The following is a 27,108-nucleotide window of genomic DNA, read 5'->3' on the forward strand; positions in this document are numbered from 1 at the left end:
TTTGTGACAGCTGGACCCTACTCCCCTGAAGCCCAGGCCTCTGGAAGAAACCTGACAACCTGCGCCCGGCACACGGTAGGCGCGTGGTAATCGGCGACCACGACTGTTACTCTGCTCTCCTCACCGCTCTCGTACTCCGCACCCTGCCGTCCAAAAAGTTCACACTGTCCTCACCGCGGCCCCCAGGCCCTGCATGCCCTGGCCCCCCACCCCCCCATCTTCTACCTTCACCACACTGGCCTCCCTGCTGTTCCTCAAACACGCTGAGCACAGACCTGCCTCGGGGCCTTCGCACTTGCTTTTCCTGCCGCTGGGATGTTCTTCCTCCAAACCCTTTGAAGACTCATTCCCTTCGCCTCTCCATGCCTCCAGTCTCTCATCTGTGAAATATGGGGCTACCCTACGTGTCCTTCAAGGGGGGAGCTGTGCAGACTCGATGAGACCAACTCCAAGCCAGAAAGAGGGGCCTGCCCTGCTTCCCCTGCTCGGGTCACTGCGAGGATACCCCAGATACACAGTCCCCCAAACCAAGTTACATCCAGCAGTGGTTCTCAGCTGGGGGAGGGTGGCGGTTTTGCCCCCAGAGACACTTGGCAATGTCTGGGGACAGTTTTGGTTGTCATGCTTGGGAGTGCTATGGCATGTAGTGGGCAGAGGCCAGGGATGATCTTTCACACATACATACACAGGACAGCCTCTCTGCACCCCAAAGAGTGATCAGGCTCAAGGTATCAACGGTGCTGAGACTGAGAAGCTGACACATGGCAAGAGTTCAGGGTTGGAGGCAAGCCCTTCATCTTTGAAGACGGTTCCTAAATTTTCAAACCTACACAGCGTATCAGAAAGCGGAGACACCACTTTGCCGACAAACGTCCATACAGTCAAAGCTATGGTGTTGCCAGCGGTCATGTACAGAGTTGGACCATAAAGAAGGCTGAGCGATGAAGAATGGATGCTTTCAAACTGTGCTGCTGGAGAAGACTCTTGAGAGTCTACTGGACAGCAAGGAGATCAAACCAGTCAATCCTAAAGGAAACCAAGCCTGAATATTCTTTGGAAGGACTGATGCTGAAGCTGAAGCTCCAAGACTTTGGCCACCTGATGCAAAGAACCAACTCACTGGAAAAGACCCTGATGTTGGGAAAGATTGAGGACAGGAGGAGAAGGGGGTGGCACAGGATGAGATGGTTAGATAGCATTAATATCACCGACTCAATGGACATAAGTTTGAGCAAACTCTGGGAGATAGTGGAGGACAGGAAAGCCTGGTGTGTTGCAGTCCATGGGGTCGCAGAGAGCTGGACACAACTTAACTTACACTCACGTGCTTTATGCTCTGTCCCCTTGAAGGCGACTCTGTAAAGGCCAGAGCTCTGTCTTGTTCTATTCACAGCTGTTTCCCCAGTGTCAGAACCCTAGTAGGTGCTCGATAAATACTGGTGGGATGAAAACATGAGTGGGCGAATGACAGGGTACAAATACACACCTCACACTTGCGAGGGCCTGGCATAGGGGACATACCCACGAAAGGTCAGCCAGGCTCTTACTCTCCTCTGCGAGGGGCGCCAGTCTGGCCATCTGGGCAGGAGGGACTGACATCACGGCTCCGGCAATGCATGTCCCCGTGAGAGCAATGGCGTGAAGCGCCACTCATTAAGCCCCTCCTGTATGCCAGGCGCTTAACAGGTACCAGTCCCACTGAACCGCCCGCCAGACAAGTCCCAGGTGAACCCCCGCTTTACGGATGACGATGCTGAGACTGCAAGAGCTGGCTTAACTTGCCCAAGATCACTCGGCCAGCACGTGGAGGAGCTGAGCCTCGATCCCAATTCTGTCCCGTTCCTAAGCCCTCTCTGCCGAACGCCCCTCGCCCTGGAGAATCCACCCCACCTCCCGGCTTCCCACTCTGACTCCGGCTGTAGGCCTCGGGGGGCGCTGCCGCTGCGCCTGGGTTCTGGAACCTTCTGCCTGGACTCCGCTCGGCGTCCACCTCTCTGGCAGGGCTTGTTCTCAGGCTCGCCCTGGGCTGCGGCACAGACGAGCCTCTTCCTGCCTTTGTCACTCGGAGACAATGCGATTATTTCCCCTCTTCCCCCCTTTTATTCGGCAGACGCCCAGGCAGGCCATTAGCAGATTATTTCAAGGCTGCCTTTGGAAAAGCGTTTCGGGGCACGCCTTTCAGGGTTGCTTTCTGCCTGCCAGAGATTCTTCTACTGGGCTCTGAGTAAATAGAAGCCTCAGGCAGGACTTGGGAACAGAACGGATTATTTAGATAAATCATGTACCAGTTTGAGTCCAAAGACTGAAATCCCGCCCCCTTCCCAGTCCCAGCTCAGGCTCCTGCAGGTGTCTCCTAACTCTTAATTGTCTGTGGCTTTGAAAAGTTTCCTCCCAGAAAACAAACACTGACGCCAAGTCCCCAGGGGAGAGGGGCGCGTGTGGATCTCCCAGTTCACTGGGAATCTTTGGAGGAACGGTTTGAGAGGAAAGGTTTCGGCGGTCACGTACTGGGTGACAGGGCCACGTACTGAGTGCTAAGCAGGGCTACCACGGGCATCATGCGTCTCCGCAGCAGGTCACTGCCCTTAAGCAGCTGCAATGGGAAATGTAAAGAATGAGGACATCCCCATCTCACAGATGAGGAAACTGAGGCACAGAGAAGGGAACAGTGTACCCGAGGCTGCACAGCTAGGAAGGAGCAGAGCCAGAAGTCAAAGACAGGAGTCTCTTCTGCAAAAGAGCCTGCGTCTCCACCCCAACTCTGCCCGGGAGGCAGGACACCGGGGCACCTGAGAGAAAGCATCTCCTGGTGCTCACCCACTATGTGCCCGGGCCCGCGGTGGGTACCCATGTCAACCTGATGACCCCCAGTTCTCCCCGGCTGACAGAGGAGGAAACCGGGGCTTGAGAACGAGTCAGGGCCTCTTTGCCAGGATGTGGCTGGGTTTGATTCAAGCTCTCAACCCCAGCGCCAGCTGGTAGATGCTGAACGTTAAATGGGAAGGAACCAGGTTAATTCAGCCCAGATTTACCGAGCGTGCATCAGCGCTGATGGAGGCAACAGTGAACAGAGGAGGCAAAGGCCCTACCAGGCCCCTCTTCGTTCACTCATTCATTCATTCACCAAGCTGGGGAGCAGGGCGATGGGGCCTGGGGGACTCCGGCCAATGCCCAGGGCCAAACAGCAGGGAACTGAATGTTACCAAAGCCCCAGGCCCTTAACTGAATTGCCAGAGAGAGAACAAGAGTGACAGAGAAGAGGGACACAGAGAGAGACACTCACACAGAGACAGAGGGGCAGAAAGAATGACCGAGAGGCCGTGACCCGTCCCAGAGCTTGGGTTGGGGGAATCTGTCTTCTAAGTTCAGGCCCCACTGATTCATCTCGAGCCACAAAGCAGCACAGACCCAGGAGGGAAGGAGATGTCATCTTCACGAGGCATATGTTAGCAGCTGACTGCTCTCGTTGCTGCGTGACCCTGGGAGGATCACCACACCTCTCTGGGCCAGCTGAGGGGACGCCTGCAGCCTCGAACGCGCAGAGGGCTGGCTCAGAGCCTGGTGCACCCCACGGCTCCGTCAGCCCTGGGTCTGAAATGACAACCGGGACTTAACACAAGGCTGAATCCGGGGGAGGAGGCGGCTCAGCACTCCATCCATCTTTGGTCTCCTGTGAACTGGGTCACATAGTCAGGAGACCCTCTCTCTTTGAGGGCCTGTGATAAGGGCTTCCCTGAAGCTATCGGGAAGGTCTGGAGAAATCTTTTTTATAGAAGCTTGGTTGGAAAGAGCCCTGAATGGGGTTCAAAGCTGGGGCTTCCGGCACTTGCTCTGCTACTCACTCCCTGTGCTACCCCAGGCAGCTGTCTTTCCCTCTCTGGGCTCAGCCCCACCTCTTCAAATCATTAGCAAGGTCCTTGAGGAAAAAAAAAAACCAAACAAACCTGGGTGCAGGTTGAGTTCGCAATCATTAGATGTCATCCCACCCTGAACCCCAAGCCCCATCACGCTTGCCAGAGTGGGAGCTGCTGGACTCTCAGGACCCAGATTACCCTCCTCCGGCCCGTGCTGGCCCATTCACTGCCTGCGGCACTGGCCAGCGGGCAGTCCTGCCTGCCCCCTCGGGCGATCAGAGGAGACCGCGCGGTTTTGCTCAGCTCGAAGACCACAAAAGCCACAACTCCACACGCACATGATGTGGACGCTCGGCCACCCATGGAGGGTGTTTGAGGAGACAGAGCAGGTGCCAACTAAGCCTCCCTAGAAATAGGAAGCATTTGCATTGGGCTGGAGTGTCAAACACTTACGGATAAACCAACCAGCAAAGCCAGCCCCGTACACAGAGACGCTGAACCTGGTATAAATGCACGCGCGTCTACCGTCAAGGGGAATCACCACCACACGCCTCTCTCCCAGGCACGGGAGCAGGAAACGATCTGGCTGGATGGACAACTGTCCCGGAAAAGGCAACTTCCCTGGCTGGATTGATGGGACGCCCCCCCGCCCCCACCCAGCCAATTGACAGGGAGGAGTTCTCACTCTTGTTTCAATACTTAAACAACAAACAAACAAAAATAATAACAAGCTTACTAGGTCTGGGGGCTCTGAATCCGGCTGCCTTTTCCTCAGGGAAGAAAATCTCTGTTGGCTTCGCGCCGAGAAGCGGCGGAAAGACTCTCGACTCCGGGAAGCCAGGTGTCGGAAGGACGAGGTGCGCTTGAAGGGGGTCCGTCCGGAGGGCTCCCCGCCCGCCCGCTCAGGGCCCGCTGTGCTGGTCACCAGGTTGAGGGCCTCCTGGAAGGAGCGCCGGACGGTCCCCATCCACTGGGTCACGTGGCTCTGGGCCACCGTGAGTTTGTCACCCAGGTAATCCATGGGGCTGGTGGGGCGAGGTGGGGAGGAGGGCAGGGAAGTGCCAGGGTCGGTCCTCTAGGGTCCCCCTGCTGCACGCTCGCTTGGGCAAGTTCTGGGCTCTCGCTGGAGAGGAAAGATAGCCGCCTCTTCAGTAGCTGGACCGGGAGCAGGTCAACACCCGCCGAACCGGTGGCCAGGGGCATCCACGGGGCTCGTTAGGATCAGGCTGAGAGTCCAACCCCCTGGGGCTGTGAGTAAACACACCGGCGGCTCCAAGATCCAGTTCCCAGTGCTCACCAGCCGGGCCAGGCCGGCTGGCTGGCTGGCTGGTTCGGGTGACGACAAGCTTTGCTGCGCTGGCTGGCTTCGGGGTGTGACAGTCCCCCCGCGAGCTGGGGGAGGAAGAGGCGGTGGCCCCCGGGGAACCCTCGGCACGGTCCTCACTCGCCCCCAGGGGCCCCCCCCAGCTCACCTGGCCCATGCAGGTTTACCCGTCCTCTGGCCAGGGGGAGGGGGAGGAGGTTTCCGAACCTGTGGGCCGGCGGGCAGCTAGCTCATTTCCGGAGGCAACCACACCGGGGCCGCGGGGCCCCCCCGGCTCCCCTGGCTCCCCTGGCTCGGCAGCCCGGGATGACATCAGCCCCCATTCTCAGCGAGGGGCTTCGCCGCCCGGGAATGCAGGAGGGGCCTCGGGGAGGCGGCCGCCCAGGGAGCTGACGTCCGCCCCCATTTGTTCTTCCCCACCCCACCCCACCCCCAAGTCCCGGCTCGCTGGCTCACCGTCCGCGGGGCTGTCAGGGCCTGCACGTGCTCGGCAGGCAGCCCACCCGCCCTGCAGCCCCGACCGCCGGCTCAGCGGGGGAGATGGGGCTGCACGTGCGTGCATGCGGGCGCCTGTGTGCGTGTGTGTTGGAAGACCCGGCGGCCCCGGGAAGGCTGAACAGTTGGGAAACTGCCTCCAGGGTGACGGGACCTGTGGCCGGCAGTCAGTCTGTCTCCCTCTGGCGGTCCATTTCTCGGTCAGGTTCCCAGCCTCTCCTTCCTCCCCGGCCCTGTCTCAATTTCCACTTGTTCCTCCCTGAGCTCCCTCTCTCTCTCTCCAGCCTTCCCTCCCTCCTCCCTAAAAGGCAACACCCAACCAGGTGAAACAGCCCCCAGGCCCCCCAAGGAAGGAACTGGGCCGGGCTGTGTTTTAGTACTGGCGGAGTTGCCATGGCAACCCAGGGCCCAGCACCTGCCCCATCCTGGGCAGGCAGGCTCCACGCGGGAGCAACAGGAATGATTCATGGTTTATACTGGGTCACATGAGCTCCTGGGCTTTAACCCTTGTGGAGCTGGAGTGGTTGGGACTCGGGGTGGGGGAAGGAGGGCTGGGGATGGGAGGCAGAAGCATCTGAGACCGGAGGGGGTGCTTGTCGGCAAGGGGGAGCAGCAGCCGGATCCTGAGGGGAGGCACGCGTGTTGGAGAAGCTTTCTTCCTTCCAGCAGGGATGGACCCTCTGCGGTACAGATGAGGAGGCTCAGGCTCAGAGACGTAGATTCACTGGCCCAAGGTCACACAGCAAGGCTCTACCACCAGGCCGTGGCCCAGGCTGTTTCCTCCCCGCTCTCCGCCCCTTTTCAGGGTCTGACGCGGCGCATGGTCCAGAGTTGGAGCTCAGTAAATATTTATTGTTCAAACGCCAACTCCAAGAGTGAAACTTTGATCAGTTTGACTGCATCCCAAGAGCTTTTCCCCACCCACGTCACCTCCAGTTTTGAATAAATATTTGCTCCCTAGACACTGATCAAAGGGCCTCACTTGAGAAAGTTTTTCATGGAGGCGTCTCTGACAACGCAGCTGACGCAGCTCTGCTTCTCTGGATTCCCAGTCCTTATGGATGTTCGTTTGCTCACTCATTCTTTCACTCATTCATGTAAACATCTGGAGACTGCCGTCTCTGGGCCGGCTGAACACGGACCTAAGGATAGCCCCTGCCCTCGAGGACTCACAGCCCAGCAGGACCCTGTAATGATGCTGATATTTACTGAAGAGTGACTCAGTCTCCAGTGCTCTTCTAAGTGCTAGCAAGAATTAACTCAGGAATCCTCACACGAACCCATTTGACAGAGGGGAAGACTGAGGCCCAGAGAGGTGACAGTTACCTGCCAAGGTCTTCCAGGATGGCAGGCAGCCCTCAAGACGGCCTCCAGAGATCCCTGCCCTCTGTGAGTCATACCCTGGTGTGGTCCCCTCCCACGATGAGCGAGAATTGGTCTGTGTGCCCAAGAGGTGAGGCAGAAGTGACAGCGAGTGACTTTCAAAGCCAGGGCCTGCCAGCCACCATGCTGTGAGGCACTCGAGCAGCCCCGTGGAGAGACCCATGTGCAGACAGGCCAGCCACCCCAGGCCAACCGCCGGCACCAACTTCCAGCCACGTGAGTGAGCTGCTTTGGAAGCAGGTCCCAGATCGCCAGGAAGACCCTTGGATGACCCAGCCCTTGACCGCAACTTCATGGGAGACCCTGAGCCAGAGCTACCCAGCCAAGCTGCACCCCCAGTTCCTGACCCACAGAAACCACAGGGGGGTCAGATGCCCAGAGGCAAGGTAGCACCTGGGCCATCAGGAAACACAGGCTGGAGCAGGAGGAGAGAGAGGGGAGGGGACTAGGGGCTCTCGCAGTAGCCTGCACCCCCCACTATGCAGATGAGAAAAGGTGCACAGGGCCCCAGATCCTCCCCCCAGGCATGTGTCTGGCCCCACCCACCACCCTATACAGCCTCCAGGGTCCCAGGGCTTCTGGTCACCAGGGTTTCCCTGCTTTCCACACAGTGTCAGCAGCTAGCCTCCTGTAACAGGTGGTCCCCAGCAGACCGGGGACTCCCAGGATGGGAGCAGTCCTCCCCACCTAACCCCAAAAAGCTGCACCAGAAATACCTGAAGAGCTGGAAAGGGATGCAACTTTTTAAGGTGGGGGGGATTTACTGAGCACCTCCGGGAGGAAAAAAGTTACATCAAAGCAGCACCTTTAAAATTGTAATATCCGGGGACTTCCCTGGCAGTCCAGCGGTTGAGAATCCACCTTGCGATGTGGGGGATGTGGGTTCGATCCCTGGTCAGGGAACTAAGATCCCACATGCCGTGGAATGACCAAGCCTGAGCTGCAACTACCGAGTCTGAGAGCCACAACTAGGGAATCCATACGCTGCAACCAAAGATCCTGCATGATGCAACGAAGATCCAACACAGCCAAATAAATAAACTAACTTAAAGTTAAAATTATAATATCCAGTGTTGGCCAGGCTATGGTAAAAGAGTCATATTTACTCACAGACAGAGATGGAGATGGGTATGCGTTTTCTGAAGGGACTTTAACATTCAAAATCAAAATTCTTTTTTTTTAATAAAATCAAAATTCTTAAAAACAATGCCCTGCCAGTTAGCGACACACATGCTAAAGTGTACTGACATCTATAGCTCACTTTGACACGCAGGGGGAAAAAAAAAAAAAAAACCTGTACACTAAGGAAGGGATGGGAGGCTAGATTTTTCTTAGGCAAATGTAGCAAAATGTGACCAATTACAGAATATTCCTGGTGGGGATGTATAATTTCTCCATATGTTTGAAATTTTTCATAATAAAAGGCTGGGGTGGAAGGATGAGCCTGCCTTTTGACCCCGAGTTTCTTGATCCACACCCAGCACTTTGTCCGGAAATGAGCATGATCTATACAAGACATTTTTGCCACAGAGGTGTTTATCACAGTCACATGTGATAGTTATATTTGTGAAAAAGTCGTAAAAACCTTATCATTCAACAAAAAAGAGACCTGTTCAGGCTGCGCTGACCCACATCCAAGTCAGAGGCAAAACAAAAAGTCAGTGATATTGATCCCACCTTTATGTGTTATGTCAGCGGTCGGTTTTGTGAATTAATTTTGATTTTTAAAGAATGCTGTATAAAAAATTATTTATCTTGATAACCTATTTTTTTTGGGGGTGCTCTCTTAAGCTGTAGACCTTACGGGTGTGCCTTAGTCACCTCACCCTCGACACAGCCCTGGATTTGCTAAATCAATACAGCATCATGGTTAAAGGTTTGTGGACCTGTCACTGACTCATTGGAAAAGATCCTGATGCCTGGAAAGATTGAATCAGGCAGACGGAGAAGGGGGCGGCAGAGGATGAAGTGGTTGGATAGCATCACTGACTCAAAGGACATGAATCTGAGCAAACTCTGGGATATAGTGGACAGAGGAGCCTGGTGTGCTACAGTCCATGAGGTTGCAAAGAGTTGGACAGGACTGAGGGACTGAACAACAACTCTTCTCTAGCTCTTCTTAGACTATGTGGCCCTAAGAAAGTTACTGAGCCTCCCTGATTTTCAGAGAGGAACTCATCAAAGGCTGTCATTGTCACTGATGCTATTGGTACCATGGGCTGTGAGTGCCAGGCATCGTATTAGTAACACATTGTCTGCTCCTCCCAACAATGAAATGAGGTCTGTGCTAGGATTACTACCCCAATTTTACAGATGGAAAAAACTGAGGCCGAGGGATTCCGTGACTGGCCTAAGGTCACACAGCTATGAAGTGGTGGAGTGTGCAATCCCCGGCCTTGCACCTTAAGCAAGGACAGGAAGACCAGCCTTTGCCAAATCAGTCTAGAAGGAAGACAAGTGTTGGGAAGAGCAGAGGGGACTAGGTGGTGGGCAGGATCACACAGTCCGCCTCCTTCCACACCAGGGGAGAGGGGTGCAGAAGGGAGCTAGAAAGCCAGATTGCCTGCCTGCTCCCAGCTCCCGGCTCCCTTTAGGTACAATGTGGTCTAAAAGTCTGACTATAAAAAGCGTCACTTTCTGAAAACTGGGGCACAGCCTGAACGCTTTCCCCACCAGAGGACTTTTTATGCAAACTCTTCTGTTCTCTCCAGGAAACTCTTGGGAGTTTGCTGGGCATCAAAAAGGAAAGAAAGTCATCTCCTTACATAATTAATCCAAAGGACTCTGGAGAAGCCACTGCGATCCAGGAAATAGAGGAGAATTTTACCACCACAGTAGGAGGTAGAGACCAGAGGTCACCATTTCCAGACATGCGTTTGCCGTTACAGAAATCAGCATGTCACTCATTCATTCATTTGACAAATTTCCCTGTTCAGTTGCTTTATGTGAGCTCCGTACTGATCCCAAAGGGACTATAGTCCCTGAAGAGCTTGGGGTAGTTCTCTGATTCTCAGCCATTAAGAGGAGAGGGTATCCCAATGGACCATATCAAACCCGAGACTATAATTTTTTCCCCCATATCTGATACAAACGTGAACACTCTATAGAGAATCCCTCAGTGGAAGAAAACGCAGAGAAAAAAAAAAAAAGAACATTTGCAATACAAATACCAAGAGCTAAGAAAGACTAGTGAATAACACACTATGATGGGAATGTTAAGAAGTGGAGACCCAACTAAGAAAGTAGGAAGTTGAGGAAAGACAAACAAATGGAAGATGATCATTTATTGAGGATCATTTATTTTAACTGGAAAAAGGAAATCTAGGTAGGGTTTTGAAGGATGAATAGGAGTTCTCTAAGAAAGCTGAATGGCATTTGCAAAGGTCACTGGGCATGGTCATATTCCACCCTCCCCCTGGGCTTCTGCACATGCTGTACCCCCTGTACCCCTGCCAAGAGCTGCTTTCCCCTGTTCTCCATCTCTATCAGATGTCCCCCCACCTCGAGACCACCTTCAACAACCTCAGTCTTTTCCAAATCTCCCACAGGAGGTCTCAATTACATGATCCTGCTTCCCAAAAAACCGGACATTCCAGGAGTAGGCATGCAAGGTCTCAAAATACATTAAAATAATATTATATATACATAATTGTATTATATATAATACGTATCGATATTATGTTGATAAGGAAGGTGATGTAGTGGTAATAATAGTGATGATGAATTGAGGATCTGCTCTATGGAAACTGGTTACCCAGGCACCTTACCTCACATAATCCTGGCAACAACCCTATAGGGTGAGCCCTGTTATTAATTATCCCCGGTTCGCAGAGAAGGGCAGTGAGGTTTTCAAGAGCTGAAGGTATTTGTTCAAGGTCACTGAGCTTGTGGGGCTCTGGGACTTGAACCGAGACCTGTAAGATTGCAAAGCCCTCTTCCTTCCAGGGCAGAAGCCAGACTCTCTCCACACCTCTAAAACTCCTTAGAACAGCCAGTTCTGCACCCAAGCCCCATGCATGAGGGCGGTGACTAGTCTACACCCTTCTTGGGGTGTCCTCAAATCTCCTCTGGTCAGGAAATTTCTGCAGAAAGACTTGTCTGGGTGCAAATCAAAGTTTCCTTTCTTGACAACTGGCCTAGAGACTAATTCTGGGGACCATGTGTGGGAAGGGCTGATTTGTGGACCCAGCTTAAATCTGTTTTCTCAGGGACTTTCCTGGCAGTCCAGTGATGAAGACTCTGCCTTGCAATCCAGGGGACATGGGTTTGATCTTTGGTCAGGGGACTAAGATCCCACACGCGTTGGAGCAACTAAGCTCGCATGCCGCAACTAGAGACTGTGCATCGCAACGAAAGATCCCGTGATGCAACGAAGACCCGAGGTGGCCAAATAAATAAATATTAAAAAAAAAAACAACCTGTTTTCTCTCCCTGTGGGATGGAGCAAAGCTTTTGAAGGGCCGGTCGGTGGCCAAACTTCTCCTTTCATTGAAGAACCAGGCCCACGTAGACGGCTGTCCCAGACCTCAGGGTACACCTGTGACAGGGGCCCTGATTTTCCACAGGGTCGCTCACAATCTGCATTTGACAGGGTCTCTGGCCTCAGGTCTGACCTCCACCCCCAGGGTCTCTCCACCCCAGCCCGACCAGACCAACTGCCATCCTGGGATGTGCCAGGCTGTCTCTTGTTCAGCCCTTTGCACATGCTGTTCCCTTGGGCGAGGAAACTGTCCCACCTGTTCCTCACCTGGTCGGCATCTACTGTCCTTCACAGCTCAGCTTAGGTACTCCCTCCTCCAAGAAGCCTCCCCTGATACATGCCCCCCAGGGGGCCACCTCTGGGCTCCCACTTTGCCAAACAACACTCTCCCGCATCATTAACAATCTGAGCTGTAGCTCAACTGACCAGTCAGTCTCCCCACTGGACTCTGAGACCAGGGGCAGCAGGTATGTGTTCTGTTCAACCTTGATTCTCAGCATCCAGCACTTGATGTGCCTACCGTGTGAAATGAGGGAATCACTGAGGCTTGAACCCGAGTCACACAACTCCCAGCATCCCTCTGCCTAGGCTTGTTTCCAAGGCAACAGGGAAAAGAATTCTGATATGGGAGAAAAAAGAAAACAGAAATGACTTGACCTGACAAGTCAATCCCAGATTATTTATAAACCAAGCCCACGACTGTTTCCTTGTGTTCATTTATCACATTCTTATTCAAGTAGTCATTTTAATGACCTAAGATGCCCCTCATTAACCTTGGAAGGGGAGTGGTGGGGGGAGAAAAAAAACTATCTGAAAAGGAAATCTTTGTAGAAACAGCCAGGAACTTGTCTCTCTGCTTTATCAGGCCCCACCCCGAGTGCAAGCGGAAAAAGGAGCATTTTCCACGCTGGGGAGAGCCTGCTGTGTGGTCCCGCCCCATGTGGCAAGGTCGGTCTGTAATTACAGTCCCCCTTTGAAGAGCTGGGCGTCTAATAAAGCTGCGGGGTCCGCCTTCTCTGAAATGGAAACGGGGTGGGCAGAGGGCCCCGCCCAGTTCACACAGCCACAGCGCTGCCCTGGGGCTCTGGGACAGTGTTTCTGGAGCGCTGCCATCCCTCCTTGGGATTCCTGGTAAGGAGAGGGGCCCCACTGAGGTCTGATCCCCTTGCCTGGGGTTGGTCAACACGCCCGTTTCCACAGTTCAGTTCAGTTCAGTTCAGTCCCTCAGTCGTGTCCATCTCTGCAACCCCATGGACTGCAGCACACCAGGCCTCCCTGTCCATCACCAACTCCTGGAGTTTACTCAAACCCATGTCCATTGAGTTGGTGATGCCATCCAACCATCTCATCCTCTGTCGTCCCCTTCTCCTCCTGCCTTCAATCTATCCCAGCATCAGGGTCTTTTCCCATGAGTCAGCTCCTCGCATCAGGTGGCCAAAGTATTAGAGTTTCAGCTTCAACTTCAGTCCTTCCAATGAACACTCAGGACTGATCTCCTTTAGAAGATTCTTTAGGCTTCCCTTTCCACAGGAGCCGCTGAAATCCCACATGTTTGGATCGGTTAGTGAACGAGAGCAAGATGTTCTTGGGGAACAAGAAATTATGACTAGGATGAAGGAGTCACGATGTCCCCCAGAAGACTTATCCCTGAGTACCGAGCCTGCTATCCTGGGCTAAGTGCCCCTAAGTTGCATCCCAAGATCTGAAGACTCTCCCTACGATAACAAAAGGCTGGAAGAAGGGGAAGAAAAGGCCTTCCTGTCCCTGCCCCTACGCTCCCCCCTGACACCTTCTGACTTCAACAAGCGTTTGAATGGGGGCCTACTTGGTGCCCAGCGCTCTGTCAGGTGAGAGAGGCCCCAGCCCGGCCCCTGGATGATAAGCAACCTCGGCGGAGCTCAGTCGCTGAGGGCCTGCTGTCACCCCCTGACTCGAGGAAGCCAGGAGGGTTGTAACCCGCGCGGTGCAGAAGAGGAAAGTGAAATGAGGGGGACCGGAGCCTGCGCCACAGGGGAGCCACGTGCAGAACTAGGCTCGAGCCGGGGGCTGGCTGGGCACAAAGCCGGGGCTCCTGGCCACCGGGCTACGCTGCCCCTGGGAGCGCCCCGCTTCATGGTAGAATTCATGGTAGAACGGGGTTGGCTTCTGGGGTGCAGAAGAGGTGGCCTCAGGAGCAGGGTCCAGACCCCTGTTCTTTCCTCCTCTCTGCTTTACTTCCTCAGACTCGGGCGGCCGCAAGTGAACCCCAAGTGAAGCCTGACCGTGACGGCACAGGTTTCCCGAGACAGCCTCGGAGACCCCCTCTTGGCATCAGCCGACCCAGGCGGCCTTGCAGGGGGCTCTGTAGCCTCCTGCCCCGTCTGAAGGGAGGCGAGAAGGCGGGTCCTGGGCCCACTGACTCGGGCTTGAGGCCCACCAGGCTCTGCCCCCAACCACTGAGGGTGCCCGGGCGGCGCTCCCCCGTCTCTGGGAAGTGGGGGAGCCCAACTCAAACCCCAGCTGCCTCGTGTCTAAGGCCCCCCGTCCCTGCCGGGCCCAGACACCGTGCGGCCGTGGGCTGTCATGTGGCCTCCTCTCGCCCGAGGTGCCTCATCTCACAAAAGGAAATCAAGACACCTGCCCCCCGGGTCAAGGTGCCCAAAGCAGGCCCCAGCAAAGGTAGGCGGCAGGGCCTTGGGCTCCGACGGAGATGTCCATGGCTGCAGCGTTCACTTTTCTGAGAACAAACTTATGAAGGGAAACGGCCTCCCAAGTGCCAAATCCATGTCTATTCAAACGCTGCTAGGACACGGTGGACGCTTTCTCAGCACCAATGACGCGCCAGCCGCCACGCCGTCTCTTGTCATTCCCCGCACACACAGTTAAAGGCAGGCCTCCCAGGACTGACTGTGCGCTGTGTGACCCAGGGCAAGTGACTCACCCTCTCTGAGCCCCTCCTTTCTTTTCTTTAAAATGGGATAAACATGGTCCTCCCCTTCCCAGGTGCTGCGGAAGGCTACACGGCGCGTGTTCTATCCTGTGGGAGCAGAACCACCGCCCCCATTACACAGAGGACACTGAGACAGCGAGGCTGAGGCCGCACGGTCAGTCACTTGGGGGTGAAGGCTGGCCGGGAGGCCTGCGCTCTCTCTCGGCAGCTGCGGCTCAGTGAGCACAAGGGTGCCGGGGAGCCCCCAGGCCCAGCCCCACAGTTCCCATCACCCAGCTCGCCCTCCGCTCATCTCAGAGCTGCTGTAACGGTCCCCACGCGGTCCCGCTCGCTGCACGCTTTCTCCCTGCCGGGCTAGAGCCCTATCATCTGGCGCCTTGTTCCTCGGATGGTGGGTGGGGGCCCTCCTCTGCGCCGCCCACGCTGTTCCAGGAGCCAGGCTGTGCCGGGCGGTGGGGAGGGAGCGACGGCAGGAAGGGGGTGGCCAGGCGGCCTTGGCATCTTGGCATCTCCCCACAGGCCCCCACCACCGCCCACCCGGGAGGCACGAGGCTGTATTCTGGCAGCCTCGGAGCCCGGGACCTTGAGCCAGCCTGGGCTCAAAGCCCTCCAGAGCCCCCGACCTCGCCGGGGTGATGAAGGTGAGATTGCCCCCACCCCCCAGCTCCCCCCACCTGGCTGCTTCCTGCCAGGGAAAGGCTGCGGCCCCCACACCAGGCAGCCTTCATATTTCTGAGTCTTTGCCCCCAGTCCCTGCCCTGATCACCCAACAACACAAAGGAGCTGCCAGACCTTCTCAGTCTTAGCGCTCTTTCCTTTCAGTTCAGTCGCTCAGTTGTGTCCGACTCTTTGCGACCCCATGGACTGCAGCACGCCAGGCTTCCCGGGGCCATCACCAACTCATGGAGCGTGCTCAAACTCATGTCCATCGAGTCGGTGATGCCATCCAGCCGTCTCATCCTCTGTCGTCCCCTTCTCCTCCTGCCCTCAATCTTTCTTTTACATGTTCCTTTTCACTACCTGGTATTGATTTAGTGTGATCTCTCCAAGCAAGTCTTGTGAGAGCATAAACCTGGAGTGTCTTACTCTCTGCTGTTGCCCCCTTGCCTGGCACACTGCCTGCTCTCAGTAAGTGTTCGCTGAATGAATGGGTAAATGAACCAGTGAAGCAAAGAAGCGGAAGAAGGGGTGAGGCAGGAAGGAGAAATAGGGTAGGCAAGAGAGGGAGGGGAGGAAAGGGGAGATGCACAATAACTTTTAAAAAATTACTTATTTATTTTTTAGCCATGTGGCATGCAGGATCTTAGTTCCCCAACCAGGGATCAAACCTGCGCCCCCTAAACTGGAAGAACAGAGTCTTAACCACTAGACCACTAGGGAAGTCCAAGCATGATAACGTTGGTCCTGCAGTCTCATCCTCTCCTCTTTCCCTGGCCGATTCCTACTCACCCTTAAAGACTTCACAATGATGCCCTCCCCTCCAGGAAGTCTTCCCTGCTACTCTCTCCCACTCAGTTCAGTGCTTCCTCTGGGCTCCCCAACCCCTGAGTTTTCCCATCACATCATAAATATAAGGGCGATGGGACTTCCCTGGTGGTGCAGTGGATGAGAATCCACCTGCCAATGCAGGAGATGTGGGTTTGATCCCTGGTCAGGGAACCAAGATCCCACATGCCGTGGAGCAACTAAGCCTGCGTGCCCCTGCCACCGAGCCCAAGCTTGAAGCCCCTCGAGCCACAACTACTAAAGCCCTCACACCTGGAGCCTGTGCCCTGAAGCCACCACAACGAGAAGCCCGCACACCTCAACTGGAGAGTGGCCCCACGTGCCTCAACTAGAGAAAGCCTGCACAGCACCAGAGACAGCACAGCCAAAAGTAAAGAACAGATGAAAACTATCAGGGCCGGTATCCACACCCCTCCCCCACCGGCTGCAGGCACTGGAAGGTCAGGGCTGTTTTCAATTCCCTTTTGCATCTCCAGGGCCCATCCTGAGGCCTAGCACCCAGCTAACGCATCTCAAGGTCTAACCAGACACCAGGCCCAGGCTGATGCTCTGAATCAGAGAATTCACAGACTCTTCAGCATCACCTTGTAAGTAGGGAGACCATCTTATACCCATTTTACAGACAAGAGAAGTAAGGCTGACAAAAGCCAAGCTCCTCAGCCAAGGTCCCACAGCAAGGACCCGGGGAGACCATCACACTATCCTGTCCTCCAGCACTATGTACGATGCACTGGGCACTTTATATAACCCTCATCGGTTCTCATCGGCCCTTAAAGGAGACATCACTCTCCCAAACCTCAGATGAAGGAACCAAGGCCAGGGACACACAGGGTTCTCATACTCAGCTCAAACTCATTCAAGACAATCAGGCACTGGGAAACTAACCAAAGAACCTGCACAGAAAAATATAGCTGTGAGCAAAGTTCTTCCTTCCTGGCTAAGTCTTGAAAACGCTGACTACTCACTTCCCACCCTCTCTTGCAGCAAAAGCATGTGGATGGGACCAAAATCCTGGCCAATGGGATCTGGGGTTGGGGGGGGTGGGGGGGTAGTTTGCTGGCTGTGCTCAGGGAGAAGTCTTCCTCCCAATGCACCCTCTCTCCCTTAGCTGGATGTTGTCAAGTCTCCCAGAAATGGCTGGAGCTGTGGCAGCCACTTTGGGACCATGAGAGGACAAGACACTGAAGGGATAGCAGGAAGGTGGAAAGAACTGGGGTTAATAAACTACTTCAGGATGTGGTAAACTTTTAAAATTATATAATTATTGGTTGTGCCACACAGCATGCAGAACTTCCCTGACCAGGGATCAAACCTGCACCCCCAGCTTTGGGAGTGGGACTCTTAACCACTGAGCCACCAGGCTAGTCCTGTGACAGACTTTTGAAAAGGGCCGGATAGTAAATATTTTAGGTCTTGCTAGCCACATCTGGTTACTGTGACATACTTTTCTGTTTTGTGGGTTTTTTTTTTTTTTTAATCTTTTAAACATGTAAAACCCATCCTTAGCTCACAGGCCATAGTTTAATGAACCCTGCACTACATTCCCTGTACCACCAGGTAAATCTTGTGAATAACACACATCCTTTTGGTTTGGCCCATCTTTATGAGGGGTCTTTTGCTACTTTCAGCATCTTCAAAACCATCTTTCCCGACAAAATGGCAGTGTTGGACCAAGTAGTGACGGTGAGGATGTGGGCAAGTGAAACTCTCAGGGGATGAGACGCAAAATGGGACCAAATGGTACTGGAAGACAGCATGGCAGCTTCTAAAAAAGTTTAACATACGCCTATCAGGCTTCCCTGGTGGCTCAGAGGTTAAAGTGTCTGCCTGCAACGCAGGAGACCCGGGTTAGATCCCTGAGTCAGGAAGATCCCCTGGAGAAGGAAATGGCAACCCACTTCAGTATTCTTGCCTGGAGAATCCCATGGAGGGAGGAGTCTGGTAGGCTACAGTCCATGGGGTCACAAAGACTCAGACACAACTGAGCGACTTCACTCACTCACCATATGATCCAGCCACTCCACTTCTAGGTGTTTACCCAAGAGGAACGAAATCACGTGTCCATACAGAAACTTGAACAAGAACGCTCACAGCAGCTGTATTCATACAAGCCAGAACGCGGAATCATCCCAAATGTCTGTCAACAGATGAAGGGGTACACACACTGGTACCTCCACGCAGCAGAATGGCCCTGAGCAATAAAAAGGAATGGGCCGCTGGTACCCACTAGGCCATGGATGACCCTCACATGTGAGTGAAAGAAACCAGATGCAGGAGAGTACGTGGTGTCCCACTCCACTCACAGAAAAGCCTAGAAAACACAGGCTAATCTACAGTGACAGAGAGCAGAGCAGCAGCTGCTTGAGGGCAGAGGGAGGGAGGGATGGGCTGCAGAGGGGCAGGAGGAAGCTGATTGAGCAACACGCTCAGTATTTTCATCGCAGCGGCGGGTCCTCGGGAACGTGTGAAAACTCATCAAACTACGCATGTGGTGCGTCAGTTACATCCCCACAAAGCTGCCACACACAGAACAGGGGCGGCTCTCACAGTGAGCAGGGCCCTGAGGGCACTGAGGGACAGGGCGCGGGTGAGTCTTGGCCAACTGTGCGCTAAGTCGCTTCAGTCCTGCCAGACTCTTTGCCACCCTATGGACTGCAGCTCACCAGGATCTGCTGTCCATGGGATTCTCCAGGCAAGAAGTGGGTTGCCATGCCCTCCTCCGGGGCATCTTTCCAACCCAGGGAACAAACTCATGTCTCCTTCATCTCCTGCATTGGCAGGCGGGTTCTTCACTACCAGCACTAGCTGGGAAGCCCAAATGGGGCCAACAGAAATGGCCAGAGGCCCCCAGCAGACCTCACGTGCCGTGGGTGAAGGCTGACGTTCAGCTATGCCTGCTTCATAATGCAGCTGAAGACAAGTGAAACCTGAGATGTTTCTGATTTGGCAAACGAGGCGCCCCAGCGGCAGCCCTTGGGGATAGCTCGTGGACCCTGTGGGCCATGCTGAGTGCCCTCAGTTCTTTTCGGAATTCCCGGGTGCCAGGGTTGGTGTATGGGCGCCAGGTCTCTTCCCGTCTGAGGAGACCCAGGGCACACAGCAGGCGGAATTTCCTGAAAGTCCCAGACTTTGTTTTTTCACTCAGCCCAGAAAGAACAGGAAGAACTCCCAGCTCAGCCCTCCAACCACCATCTGCAGCAGACCGGGAACAAGTCTGGCTTGGCAGCTTCAGAGCCTCCGCCCGCACCTGATCGGATCCCAGGGACAGGCTGGTAGGCAGTAGGCCCGGCAGAAACCTTGCCTTCCTCCCTCAGTCCCAGAGCCCTCCAGACAGTTTGGGGCTCTGCACAAAATCGCCTGCCCCTGGGTCTCAGCAATGGGCACTTCTGCTCCTGTTTAACCATTCTTAGCCCCACTAGACAGCATATTAAAAAGCAGAGGCATCACTTTGCCAAAAAAGGTCCATATAGTCAAAGCTCTGGCTTTTCCAGTAGTCATGTACGGATGTGAGAGTTGGACTATAAAGAAGGCTGAGCACCGAAGAATTGATGCTTTAGAACTGTGGTGTTGGAGAAGACTCTTGCAAGTCCCTTAGACAGCAAGGAGACCAAACCAGTCCATCCTAAAGGAAACCAGTCCTGAATATTCACTTGAAGGACTGATGCTGAAGCTTCAATACTCTGGCCACCTGATGTGAAGAGCTGACTCATTGAAAAAGACCCTGATGCTGGGAAAGACTGAAGGCAGGAGGAGAAGGGGACGACAGAGGACGAGATGGCTGGATGGCATCACTGACTTGATGGACATGAGTTTAAGCACGCTCCGGGAGTTGTTGATGGACAGGGAGGCCTGGTGTGCTGCAGTCCATGGGGTCGCAAAGAGTCGGACACGACTGAGCGATGGAACAGCAAAAGCAACAGAGCCCTGGAGCAGCAGAACCCACCCTCGCTGTGAGAACACAGATCCTTCGCAAGGAGGTCTGAGTTGACGGTCTGCTTTCCTCGAAAACAGGACCGAGGTTATAGCAACCTGTTTGGATGCAAAAGCCCCCATGGGGGTCCTCAAGGGGGTTCCATGTGGGAACTTCTGGGGGTGGGGCAGGGGGGCGGAGGGGTGCCTGCCAGCGAGCGTCTCTGTCCAAAGTGGAAAGATGCGGGGACAGTGAGAGTGTGTGTTGGGGGCGGGGGGAGGCAGCGTGGAGGGCGGGGTGGAGGGCAGGCAGGCAGGGTGGAGGGCTGGGTGTCAGGCCAGATCCCGGTGCCTCTCCATTCTCACCAGACAAGTTATTTCAGATTTGAATAATAACCATGAGAACTACCTTCCCTTCCTCCTGCCAAATGTTCTCGTTTCAAAATGGACTTAATGAGATCCGTTGGCGGAAGGACTCCTGGAAGCAATGAAAACGCTGCGCAGCCTCAAGATGCCAGTAGCAAGTGGCACTTGCTGGGGACCCCAGGCAACAGAAGTGGGGCAGGGCCGGGCGGCCATCACTTACGCGCCTGTGGGGGCTGAGCACAGCGTTCGGAACACGGCAGGTGCCACCGCGCCTCTCATGCCCGCGATGCTCTGCCAACAGGCCCGGCTGGTCTCAGCTCCTCTTGAAAGATGAGAAGTCTGGGCCTCAGGCTTGGTTCCCGGGCTGCCCAGCATCAAACCCTGACCACACCAACGAGCTGTGTGACTGTGGGCAAGGCTGCTGCACCTCTCTGAGCCTCTGTCACCCTATCCATCTGTAAACGGGGATCATAATCCTGACCGCTCTGGAGGAAGCGCTCGGTGGATGTCCGAGCTGAGCAGCTTGCTGGGGGTCGAATGGCTGGATGCGAACCCGGGAACCTGCCCGCCTTCAGAGCATCATCAATTCTCTCTTTCCACTAGTTGCCAAGTCCCTCTCACTTCGCTGAAAGAAACCGAGAGAATCAGAGGAGAGTGAGCCCACCCACTCCTGGCCCTGGCATCCAGGAGCCCGCCCTGCCTCCCTCTGGCTGCTGCGGAAGAAAGGGCCTCACTTGCAGCCCAGGCCGCCCCCACCTCTCATCCCCTCTCACCAACTCGAGGGCGTCACCCTGCAGCTGCCTGTCCCCCGTTCCCTGCAGCACCAGCGTGCCTCCTCCGATGGGCCAGCCCCATCAGGAAAGCTTGAACATCCCTCATCTTTAAAAGCCAAATGGCGGACTTCCCCTGTGGTCCAGGGGTTAAGACTGCTTGCTTCCAGTATAAGGGAATGGAAGTATAGCCCACATGGGTTCCAACCCCCTCAGGGAAACAAAGATCCCACATGCCCCTCAAAAAAATTTTTTTAAAAGCAAAGCCAAAGGGAAGCCTCCTTCAATTCCATCTCCCTCTCTGCTTAGAAATCTGATGGCGCCTCAAACGAAACATCCCAGGACAGGACTCTTGGTCCCTGTTCTCAAATCTGCTTCCTCCACACAAGGCCCCCTGCCCACCCCACTGGCCTGTAACCTGGAAACCCTCCTCAGTTCCTCTCCCCTCTCCCCTCCTCCCCAAAATATAACCTAAACCAGATCACGTCTCCCCCCACCCACCTCCAACATTCCTCCTCCAGCAGCAGGTTCCCGCCCCCATTTCCATCCTATCACACCAGCCTCCACCGAAAGTGCACCCTCAGCTCTCTGCCATGACCAGAGTGAACGCCAAACGCCAAACGCTCTGTCCTCAGACTCTCTGTGCCCAGAATCTCCCGGTGGGCCACTGGTTAGGACCTCGCCATCCAATGCAGGGGTGCGGGTTCAGTCCCCACTCAGGGAGCTGGGATCCCACATGCCTCAGGGCCAAAATACCGAAACATAAAAACAGAAGCAATATTGTAACAAATTCAATAAAGACTTTAAATAAGGTCCACATTAAAAAAAAAATCTTTAAAAATAAATAAATAAATTGGATTGCTCTGCCCTGGCCCTCAAGGCCCCAATCCACCTCTCCCCACCCCCTGCTCGATACCAGGCGGGACGATATTGACCCGACTATCGGCCTCAACCTCTCCAAGCTGCTTCTGGCCTCGGGGCCTCTGTGTGTGCTGTCCCCACCGCCTGAAACCCTCTTTCCCCGGACACCCAGGGGTGGGCTCCTTCTTCTTGGATCTCTGCTCAAAAGCCACGTGCCCTTTGGGACCTTCCCGCCACACCGTGTCCCAGCCTCTCTCTCCCATGTCATCCTGTCTTACGGCCTTCGTACGTTTGTCAGGCTTACTGTTCACACGTTTTTGTCCGTCTCTCCCGCTGGAACATACCCTCTGCTGGGGTGAAGACTGTGCGTTTCCTATCCCGCCCGGATGCTCGGTGCCTAGAACAGTGTCTGAGGCAGCGAAGGGGCTCGGTAAATAGTGAATAAACAAGTGAATAAAGGAGCCAACAAACGAAAGAGCGAATGGACACGCACACACCAGACAACTCTCTGGGGCTCATTGTGCTCGACTCTGAAGAGGAGGTGGCAGGCCCTGCACCCACGGGAGGATGGTGACGGTGAGCCCTGACGGACAGGGGCCCGGGAGAGGCTCAAAAAGTACCTGCTGGTTCAAGCGCTTCAGCCAGCAGAGACCCCGGCGGCAGGAGTCTCCTCTCAAAGCCTCGCTGTATTAAACTCGCTTTAAAGCCAAAATTCTGTAACTGAGACACGGTGGTTGAAGGTCTAGTGGAGACCATGTGTAAGGGCGTGATTCACTGGATTACCCGGTAGCCATGGCAACTGAAATCTTCAAGTATGGTTCCCTTTTGCTTTAACTTTTTACGCAGAAATTTCTAAAAGGAAATGTTCAGATTCCTTCCTCTGGTGACATTCTACAGAATAGGCATTCTCGTTTCACTCCCAGAGGGGGCAAAAAAAAAAAAGCAGCAAAATGTCAGATTCCTAGGAGATAAACTGGTTTGCAAAGAAAGATGCTTCATTTAAAATATATATATATATATGTATATATATATATATATATATATGAGTCTATTTCTGAGAGGAGAAACCAGATCATCATCACAATAAATACTATTATAAGCAAATAAAAGTTCTGCTGTAATGGAATGGACCAGTACTTTAACCTTCACTTGGTCATTCAACAAATGCCCACTCCCACTGTATGCCAGGCCCTGCGCTGGACTCTGGGGAGACAGTAGGGGATGAGAGAGATGATGATCCCTGCCCCCATGGGGCATGTGGTCCAACAGGACAGACAGCCAGTGAAAGATCATTCCCAGCAAGGAATTTCCAGCAAAGAGCAGAGAGCTATATGGGAGAGATGAAAGGACTGACCTGTGGGATGGTGTAGGCTCCATCATTCACTGGTGGTGTGACCTGGGCAAGTCACTGGATCTCTGTGAGCCAGTGATAAAATGGTGATAACAACACAGCTTGGTGACAAGTGCCACGAGAACCCAAGGAGAAGACAGGAAAAGTGCCCTGCGTGGTGACAGACCCCTCGTAAGGAGCCTCCTGTCCCCTCGGACTCTCAGAGCCAGAGTGACACCCTGGCAGATGATGCGGCCTTTGGACATCAGGCAGGACCCCAGACCTCGTCTGTGTCGGAGGCAGGTCACCCGCCCTCGGCTGCCAGCTCCTGTGTGTCCTGATGCCGTTCTCCGTACACGAAACGCCTCCCCTTCCCCCACTCTCCCACCCCTGCCAGCCCCAGCCCCACTGGAAAACCCTATTCAACCTTCACACGACCTGGCAAGTCCGAGGCCAGGCATTTCCCCTGCAGACGCAACACACAAGGGCACCGAGACCTTTGCACAAGATGTTCCCTGCGGTGTTGTTTATGGCTCACGAAACTGGAAATCAACTACATGTCCTTTGGGAGGGGACTGGTTCAACAAATACAGTGGGGGTTGGGGGGTGCTGGAATATAAAGCCATCAGAAAGAATGAGATATACCTACTGTGCTGATAGGGAAAGGTCTCAGCTCTATGAGGAAAAGAAAAATCACGACACAGAACACGACGAACAGCAAGGTCAGACTGGTGTTAAAAAAATACGTGTACATATACAGGAAATACAGATAGAAGCACAGACAGTCTTCTGTATGCTGAGAATATTTCTGAAAGGAGATGTGTGAAACTGTCACTGATTCCTGGGCAGGCGAGCAGGGAGACGCATTTTTCTTTAGAACGCTATTTTGCACTGCCGGAAATGTTTACTGTGACTGCACTACTTTTTCAAAGCTAAGAAAAATAAACTATGTTTAACGTTTGGACATCACCTGTGTTAAATTTCCTCCCCTAGAGACGGACCTCCAGTGTGGAGACAGCCCAGGTTCCGCTCCGTTTCTATGGGTGTCACCCCTCCTGTGGGGACTCAGCAGCAAAGAATCTGCCTGCAATGCAGGAGACGCGGGTTTGGTCCCTGGGTCGGGAAGACTTCCTGGAGGAGGAAATGGCAACCCACTCCAGTATCTTGCCTGGGAAATCCCGTGGACAGAGGAGCCTGGCGGGCTACAGTCCATGGGGTTGCAAAGGAGTCGGACACGACTTAGTGACTACACAACCTACACACCCCATCCTCCTCAGAGGCACTGAGGGTGGGGTCTACACCTGTGCGCCCTCTAAGAGCCTGGCCCCTCGTGCTCACTCAGGACGCCTTAGAGGAACAAACAGCGTCATGACATCCACGTACCCACTTCCATCTTCTTCACAGCTTTTTATTTTTACCAAGTTATTATTTATCGAGCATCGACTCCTCCATGGCAGCCAATCCACACCAGCGTCTCACTGCTCTGGGTCCATGACTCCCCAGGGTGCCTGACAGTACCTGCCGTTGGAACCCTGCCCAGACCCCTGCAGTGGCGGGAGCCCCGTCCTCCAGGTTCCAGGGTGCTGGCTGCCACTGCTCACGGCCCCGTCCTCTCCAACAGTGGACCCCAGCCGGTGGAGGAAGAGCCGCCTTGCTTCTCCACGGAGACTGATTTTGTGGTGCTGAGGACTCTCTAGAACTCCCCCAGAGATGTGGCAGACTGGAGTTCTCCATCACTAAACTGTGGACACGTGGATTCCCACTCAAGCTCTGTTTCTAGGGGACCCAGCCTGAGACACTGCCTCTCAGAGTCAACTGGAGTAGACAGTTCTTTAAACACAGTTGCTACGTATGGATGTGAGAGTTAGAGAACTGATGCTTTCGAACTGTGGTGCTAGAGAAGACTCTTGAGAGTCCCTTGGACTGCACGGAGATCAAACCCGTCAATCCAAAAGGAAATCAACCCTAAATGTTCATTGGAAGGACTGATGTTGAACCTGAAGCTTCAATACTTTGGCTACCTGATGTAAAGAGCCGATTCACTGGAAAGGACCTTGATACTGGAAAAGACCCTGATGCTGGGAAAGATTTGAGGGCAGGAGGAGAAGGGGGCAACAGAGGATGAGATGGTTGGATGACATCGCTGACTCAATGGACAGGAGTTTGAGCAAACTCCAGGAGACAGTGAAGGACAGGGAAGCCTGGCGTGCTGCAGTTCATGGGGTCACAAAGAGTCGGGACAGGACTGAGCCACTGAGCAACAGAAGTAATCCACTGAAAGCATGACTCTGGGAGCGGGCAGCCTCAGCACAGGGAGTTTAAAAGAGCAACAGACGTGTGGTCAAGATGGGAAAACAGGAAAGGGGGCGAGGGGTATTGATAATGCCTATTTCACAGATATGAAAACTGAGGCTCAACTGAAATCCAGAGGGAGATCTGAACCCTGCTGTCTCAGACCCCAAAGCCCTGACTCTCTGCTCTGTTCCCGCTGCTCAGCTATGACAGGGTTAACAGGTCTGGCCTGCATGAGGACAAGGTGATTTTAGGGGCTGGCTCTGAGTGGAACATACCTCCCAGGCATCACTTGCTTTGTGCAAAAAACTGCTCAGCAGGCTCTAAAATAGAACAGCTAACATGGTCAGGAAGTGGGGTCCCTGGAGGGTACTGTTCCTCAGCCAGCCAGCGCTGGGGCCTGGTGTGGCGCCTGGGTCTCACCGAGGGCAGCTGGCATGAAGAAAATATGGGAAGCAGGTCTCAGGCAGGCCTCTGGGGACTTCCTGTCCACCTGTGTGGATGGGAACAACAGGAAGTCTCGGAGGCCCCCCTGGGTCGGCCTTCCCCTCTCAGTCCATTCTCAGGGATGGATGGACACGCCCCGCAACGGTCGGGGCAGCAGGGAAGCATTTGCTAAGCACCTGCTGTATGCCTGGCCCTATGTCAGAATCTGAAGAAAGAAACGAACAAGGTACAGTCCCAAGCCTCCAAAAGTCTGACATATGTACTCACGCCTTCATTCCTCCATGCATTCAGTTCAACAGACATTTGTTGGGTACCTACTGTGGCCGAGCGCTATTCTAGGACCTGGGGAAACAAATAAGACATGTCCCTATCCTCAAGTAGTTTCACTTTTCATTCATTCATTCCTCATTGAATGAGCACCTACTGTAACCCCTCCCCTCCTGGAGGAGGGTTCACTGGAGTCGATCTTTCATTCATTCTGTCAAGCACCGTGTCACGTGATGAGGACACAGCCTAGGGCCCAGTCGTGCTTGCGGTCTCACCCACGCCTTCCTGCCTCCATTCATCTGGTACCACCAACATTTACTGAGGGGCGACTGGGTGCCAGGGACCAGGGGTGCACAGGAGAGAGCCTCCTTGCCTGAAGAGTCAGCCACTCTTTCCTCCTTCCGTCATCATTCATGGGTTCAGTCCACCAAACATGCCTTGGGCGTCCATCGTGTGTCAGACCCTCAGGAGGCAGGGGGATGAGCCCCAGCTCTGGCCCCCGAGGAACGGCAATGGTGGCGCACACACAGGGCTGGGTGGTGATGGCTCATTTCCTCTGTCAGGGCCCCGAGGCCCCACCCGCGGGTTCCTCAAAAGCCTGGGGAGAGGCAGGCAGCGCGCAAGTTTGCAACCAGCCCTTCCCACGAGCAGCAGAGTGGAGAAGGGGTGATGGCGGGGGCAGGGCGGGGGGAGGGCTCTGGGCACACAGGCAGAGGGAAACTGCTCAAAATAAACACCAAAGGGAAGAACCGGTGAGTGAGGAGGAGATGAATCAGACAGCTAAGTGAGAATTTTCAAGAACTCAAGGAATATTCTAAGTTTAGAGGAGGAAGGGGGAAAAAAAAACTGGCCCACGACTTCCCGCTGTGACACGCTCAATGCCAAACTCAGGGCA

The 27,108-nt window shown here is 54.3% G+C and overlaps 1 protein-coding gene across 7 annotated transcripts in view; it reads right to left on the reverse strand.

Annotated features, from left to right (window-relative positions):
• KIAA1671 (KIAA1671 ortholog) overlaps positions 1–27,108 on the reverse strand; it is a 172,225-nt gene that overhangs the window by 55,164 nt on the left and 89,953 nt on the right. Inside the window, exon 1 of one of the 7 annotated variants that reach the window (XM_061141665.1) lies at positions 4,591–4,996. The exons of the other annotated variants lie outside the window; for them this stretch is intronic. Within the exon in view, the coding sequence (XP_060997648.1) occupies positions 4,591–4,875 (285 nt within the window). The 5' untranslated portion in view covers positions 4,876–4,996. Of the gene's footprint in view, positions 1–4,590; positions 4,997–27,108 lie in introns of those variants that run through there. 7 annotated transcript variants of the gene reach the window in all.

This window comes from Dama dama, chromosome 5 (assembly GCF_033118175.1).
Source record: "Dama dama isolate Ldn47 chromosome 5, ASM3311817v1, whole genome shotgun sequence".
In the NCBI taxonomy this organism is placed as follows: Eukaryota; Metazoa; Chordata; class Mammalia; order Artiodactyla; family Cervidae; genus Dama; species Dama dama.